Source organism: Aquarana catesbeiana, linkage group LG01 (assembly GCF_042186555.1).
Source record: "Aquarana catesbeiana isolate 2022-GZ linkage group LG01, ASM4218655v1, whole genome shotgun sequence".
NCBI classification, from domain to species: domain Eukaryota; kingdom Metazoa; phylum Chordata; class Amphibia; order Anura; family Ranidae; genus Aquarana; species Aquarana catesbeiana.
The window spans coordinates 972,052,130-972,059,032 of NC_133324.1; the positions used below are offsets into that span (position 1 = coordinate 972,052,130).

At 43.1% G+C, this 6,903-nt stretch overlaps 1 protein-coding gene across 1 annotated transcript; it reads right to left on the bottom strand.

The window, feature by feature from the left end:
* Nucleotides 1-5,487: 5,487 nt before the first annotated feature.
* LOC141128841 (epidermal differentiation-specific protein-like) lies at nt 5,488-6,024 on the bottom strand. The gene has a single exon (XM_073616408.1). The coding sequence runs from the start codon at nt 6,022-6,024 to the stop codon at nt 5,488-5,490; it is 537 nt and encodes a 178-aa protein (XP_073472509.1).
* Nucleotides 6,025-6,903: the final 879 nt, after the last annotated feature.

Below are 6,903 nucleotides of genomic sequence, written 5' to 3' on the forward strand. Positions count from 1 at the left end.
AGTGGCTGCCATTAAAGGAATACTTTTATACTGTGGGGCGGGAATGAGCCATGATTGGATAAAGTCATGATGACCGTGTCCAATCATGACTCGGACAGTGCTTTGTGCCCTGATTGGCTGAAACTTTCACTTCTTCAGCCAATCAGGGCTTGCAATGCACTGTTCAGCTCCGCAATGCATTGTGGTTGGTTTCATGGGGGGCGAACAAACGGGCGAACGACCCGTTTGTTGGGCTGTTCGTCAAACGTCCGAACAATGAACCGTTCGCCCATCCCTTATCACAACCTTTGCCTGGTAGGTGTTGGGGTCTGTAGGCAAGGAGCTTATTGAAAGCTTGAAGCCCCCCCCCCCCCCCCCCCCATGACTTGAATGAGTAAGGGGTATATACTCATTCACAAAAAATATTGTGACCTAGAAATGAAGGCACCTAAATGTTTGACAAGTCCTTGTCAAGAATGAAAATCCCCAAAAAGGTCCTTTGTAAATCCATCGTCAATCACAATTCCCCTCCACCTGCTGACGGTGTACACAACTGATCCTGATGGTACTGATCGATGAATGACAGCTCCCCAACCTCTCTACAGCTATATAAGGGAAAGGGTGAGGATGATAGTGACATCACCGACCAAACATGGCCAAGAGCTGTAATTCTGACCATGAATAACCTACATCTGTCTGTACATGGACAGCAGTACACGGTATGTGTGGGAATGACTAAGAAGCCAAAAGCCACAACGTAACACATTAGAACTCAGATTATCACAACCAAGATATGATGAAATCCAGAATGAGATCATCTTACATCAAAACCTCCAACCGCTGACCACAAGATGAGTCTGTCTTCTCCGAGTCTTCACCATCCAGCATGAAGAGTATCTGCCGCTATGAGCTCTTCCACTTTTTATCATTGCTGTCAGCGGTTTTTTACCTCCCCACTTCCTGATTTTTACTTTTTTACTATATGACTTTCTCTTCCTCTTTTTCCTTTAACCACTTGCCTACTAAGCACTTTTACCCCCTTCCTGCCCAGGCCAATTTTCAGCTTTCAGTGCTGTCACACTTTGAATGACAATTGCACGGTCATGCAACACTGTACTTATATGACATTTCTATCATTTTTTTTTACTCAAATGGAGCTTTCTTCTGGTGGTATTTAATCACTACTGGTGTTTTTAATTTTTTGCTAAACAAACAAAAAATGACGAAATTTTGAAAAAAAAAACAACGTTTTTCATATTTTGTTATAAAAATTTGCAAACAAGTAATTTTTCTCCTTCACTGATGTGCTCTGATGAGGCTGCACTGATGGACAGTAATAGGCTGCACTGATAAACGGCACTAATGGACACTGATAGGTTGCACTGATGGGAACTGACCAGGAGGCACTGCTGAGGCTGCACTAATGGGTGTCACTGATGGTCACTGATAGGTGGCACTGATGGGCAATGATAGGCGGCACAGAGAGGTGGAACTGATAGGTGGCACTAATAGGCACTATTAGGTGGAACTGATGATGAGGCACTAATTGGCAGCACTGATGGGCACTGATAGGTGGCACTGGTGGGCACTAATATGTGGCACTCGTGGGCACTGATAGGGGCACTGATGGGCACTGATAGATGGCACTGATTAGCAGCACATGTGGGCGCTAAGGGGACCTTCTAATCCCTCTAACAGAAGCCACAGCTTTTTTTCTTTCACCCTTACAGGGTGAACAAAAAAAAAAAAGATACCCGGAATCTGTTTATTTCCGTGATTAGCTGTCATTGGCTGACAGCTGATCACGTGGTAAAGGACCTGCTGTGATTGGCCCTTTACCCGATCTGTGATCAGCTGAGTCTCACGGACTCGGCAATCACAGAGCGCGCCACCCACATGCACCAGAAGATGTATGATTAGATTCATTTACCCAGGACATTCCCTGAGGACCCCAACTATCAGTCCCCTGAGGACCCCAACTATCAGTCCCCTGAGGACCCCAACTCTAAGTCCCCTGAGGACCCCAACTATCAGTGCCCTGAGGAGTCCAAATATCAGTCCCCTGAGAAGCCCAACTATCAGTCCTCTGAGGATTCCAACTATCTGTCCCCTGAGGATTCTAACTATCAATCCCCTGAGGAGTCCAACTATGAGCCCCCTGAGGATTCCAACTATCAGTCCCCTGAGGAGCCCAACTATCAATCTCCTGAGGATTCCAACTATCAATCCCCTGAGGAGTCCAACTATGAGCCCCCTGAGGATTCCAACTATCAGTCCCCTGAGGATTCCAACTATGAGTCTCCTGAGAATTGCAACAATCCAATCAGGCCCCCCTGAGGATTCCAACTATCAGTCCACTAAGTACCCATCTATCAGTTGCCTTAGGATTCCAACTATCAGTCCCCTGAGGACTCCGACTATCAGTCCCCTGAGGATCCCAACTATGAGTCTCGTGAGGACCCCAAATATGAGTCCCCTGAGGGCCCCAACTATCAGTCCTCTGAAAGCACACAGAACCCTCTAAAGTCCCCCCAAAAATACATAGCAGACCTAAAAGGAAAAAAGGCTAAAAGAGAAAAACGAATGCAGCCACCACATCTTAGAATTGGAATAGAAGGCAAATCTTTCAATGAAGAACAGCCCTTCCAGTGAAAGGATTTCCTTACTTTCGTGAGATTTCCTCTTACTTTTTTGTTAATCCTACAGGATAGGAAGTGAAGGGAAATCAACCCAAAGGTGACACAGTTATTTTATTTAACCTCCCTGGTGGTAATCCCGAGTGTGGCTCGGGGTTAAATTTCAGTACCTTAGCAGTAACCCCGAGCTACACTCGGGATTGCATTGCAGGATCCTGGTGCAGGTTACTTATCTGTCCTCCGCCTGAAGCTCTGTGTGTCGGGCTCCGTTCCAGGCGAGCGTCACAACGCACGGGGCGGAGCCTGGCGGCAAATTCAAAAAATTTCAAATTCATAACACATACAGTACACTGTGATCTTACAGATTACATTACTGTATGAAATCATTTCACATCCTTTTGTCCCCAGTGCTTTGCCCAATGCCCTGCATGCAGTTTTATATGATATATACGGTTCTTTCTGCCTGGAAACTGGAGATTTTCCATAGCAACCAAAAAGTGTCCCTTTACGTCAAAAGTGGTTTTAGACCAGCTAGAAAACAGCGATAAATAATAAATTGGAACACTTGCAGAATTGAGCGATAGTGAATCGTGGGGAAATTCATTTTATTATTATTATTTTTGATAATTATTTATAGTTCTTTATTATATTATAATTTATGATTTCGTGTTTCAATCTTTATCATACCCGGGATATCTACTAGACTCTGGTTTGGACAGATTTAAGTGTGTTATTGCTAAGAATTACAGGCCTACAATATAAAACGCCAAATTTCTATGCAAAATAATTGTACCGCTTTGAGATGCAAAAATCTGACATAATCATACCGCCAGGGAGGTTAAAAGGAAAGATTGGCTACATTTACCAAAGTACAATACGCTGTGCAATAAAAAAAATCAAGGTGTGTATGTGAGTGTGCATTTGTCCTTCTGTGTGTGTCCCCCCCAGGGATTCTTTTCTTCATATCCCAGCCCAGTATATCTCATACACAGACACACACAGATCACTGGCATACAAAGCCATTTATTTATAGAGACAGAAAAGCAGAACAAAGATTTAAATTGTCTCGATAAACATGTTACAGGAGAGGATCTGACATCTGATCTGATCAATATGAAGATTATTGATGAACCTCCAACTAATCAATGTCACTTCCCTGTGATCAGATGAATGGAATTCCAGAATGTGTACAATGGATCATTTATATAGAACTAAACCTTTAAAATAAACTGCAGGAGGTTTGAACTCAATTCAACTTTTTTTTTTCCAACCTGGCTATGGTGTCTATTTCTAAAACATTTGTTGCACGAATATCAGAAGCATTGGTCAAGTTGAACAAAATGTCCCGTATTTTTTCCAAGAGATAAATGTCTGTATCATCATCAGCTCCATCTAGTGGCCAAAATGCTGAATATTTTCCTCATTGAGGTATTTCAGAGAAGTACTGTATATACTGCATGGTGGCCACTATATGGGGCTGACGATACAGGTATTTATCCGTTAGAAAAAATACTGGACATTTCGTGCAACTTGCAACAATGCCTCTGACATTTTTGCTGCAAATGTTTTGAAAATTGACCCCCAAGTATTTAACCATGAAATAGAAGAATCTCCTCCCAGTCCATATTTTATCCAGGATTTGGTTCTCATTTGATCCGTTTGGTAGTTTGCAGAGTCAAAAGGTATGAAGAAAGGTTAACTTTAGACAGTTCAACTGATAATTGTTCCAATCAGGTCTTTTCCTCAGGATTTATAGAGAAACAGAAAATTCTCTTCATTTATAGACATAAGAACAGGTAAGACATTTCTTGCCATATTGACTTACAAAATTTAAACTGTCCCAAAACCTAAAAATAACGAACTCCTGGTATGGAGCTCAGACCAATGTAAGTATGCAAATGCCATAGCTGTGGACCTACCTGGTGTTTCTCAATGATTGCAAAGTGTTCTCTGATTGGACAAGGTGGAGATGATGATGTCACCACCCCACCCCTCCATGGAGATCACCTTGTATTCACTGAGAAAAAAGTTTGGTGTTCTGTGAATGGTGACTGTGCCGAGCAAGTGACTCCCGGTGTGTTATGCAGCAGGGCAGTCGCTTGGCACAGGACCTAGAAGACAGCAGCGATCACTGTACTAGTAACTGCTATAGTGATTCCCCACTTTCACAGGGATCCCATATGTATGACACATGCATACTTGTCCAAGCTGGACCAATGTTAATATGTAATAAAACACATACCTGGAGTTCACCTTTAAAACCTATGTCTTGGAACTTGGATGCAATTGATTTGGGTTGTCCCAACCTGTAGAGGACAATATTTTAGTCCTCATTAGACCAGAATTGGTGTTATGTGTGGTGGTCTTCATCAGATCAGAATTGGTGTTACGGGTGGTGGCCTTCAACAGATCAGAATTGGTTTTACGGGTGGTGCTCTTCTTTGGATCAGAATTGGTGTTATGGATGGTGGTCTTCATAAGATCGGAGTTGGTGTTCTCTGGAGGTCTTCATCAGGTCAAAATGGGTATTACGGGAGGTGGTCTTCGTTGGATCAGAATTGGTGTTACGGGTGGTGGTCTTCATCGGATCAGAATTGGTGTGATGAGTGGTAGTCTTCATCAGATCAGAATTGGTGTTTTCTGCAGGTCTTCAATGGATCAGAATTGGTAATATTGGTGGTGTTCTTAGATCATAATATGTGCTCTCTGGGGGTCTTTATCAGATCAGAATTGGTGATATGGGAATCTGGGCTCTCTGTAACAGGCTGGCCTTGTATATAAGCAGAAATCAGCAGAATAGAGGGAGATGCAGAGAACAGCACTGACTTGGGATGTCCTGCTAGGGCGCTGGAGAAGGGCAGTTCACCACATCTTACTTGTTATAAACTTCATAAGGCAGCACAGGTTTTAGGGAGCTCACTTTATCATTCCAGCCAAGTGTACGGTAATCTGGAATTTCGTCTCCTGCCAGAGCGACCATCTGATCACCTGTGTAAAACTCCCCAGCATACAGGATCCAGGCCCCGCTTACAGATTTATGTGAAGAAACCATGTTGTCAAATCTATAGGGATTAAGGGAATCTGTAGGTCTATCCAGGTTGATAGATTTTCCCCCATAATTGATGTGCTCATACACAGTAATCTTGTGGTTATACAGACCGCCCTTCACAAGCCTCATGGAGCTGATGTTCTTCTGAAATGCTGGGATTGAGTTGTAGTTGCCTTCCTTGAAGCATCTGAACTTCCCTCTATAACCGGCTTCACTGAAGACAAACCATGGTTGTCCACTGATTTTGAGAGATTCGGCATTCTTCAGGAATCCAACAGATGTCAGGTCAGCAGTGTCTTGCTGTATAGACACAGAGTCTCCCTTGAAATCCCGGAACTCAAACAGCTCAAGAGTGTTCATCTTCCAGTTCTATGTTGAAGATCAGATGATGGGAACTGAAATCTCTGGAGGTCGGTGTAAGTTTAATCCTTGACTGCTGGGGATTGGGGAATATATACAAAAACCTTGGTGCTGAACCCAGGTACACCTGTGAAAACAACTTGTAAGAGTTGTGAAATAATTTGCGACTACACAAATATATTGTAATCAGTCATTCACATTCTTATCATTTTACAGTTCCAAAGAAAAACTGTGGAATGGTCAAATGACGGGAACCTGAAATCTATGGAGGTGGGTGTACGTTTACTCCATGACTGCTAGGAAATGTATACATAAGCTTCAGTGCTGAACCCAGGTGAACTTCTTCTTTTAATTTCTATAGAATGTCTGTTATGGTAATTTGCAACTCTTACACAAACATTTTGTACAGTTGAGGAATATGGAAAGATTGCGCTGGACCCATAGGGTTATCCAGCCAGTACTGTTATCTTAGGGCAGGGGTAGGCAACTTTTTCGGTATATGTGACCATAGACACACTTGGGTAAATTTAGTAAAACTGGAGCACTCAGAATCTGGTGCAGCTATGCATAGTAACCAATCAGCTTCTAACTTCAGCTTGTTCAAATAAGCTTTGACAATAAAACCTGGAAACTGATCGGTTTCTATGCGGAGCTGCACCAGATTCTGCACTCTCCAGTTTTAGTAAATCGACCCCAAATGTTCCACTGATCAGACCACATATAGCCATTGGATGTACATATAAGAAGGCCAGTATGGTGGCCTGAATTTATGGGGGGGAGCCCGAAGGGTATTTAAGCAGCCCACTCGCCCATGTTCTTTGTGGGTTCAGTGCACGATACTACACGTCACTGGGCCGACTCTTCCCAGCTCACCTCATG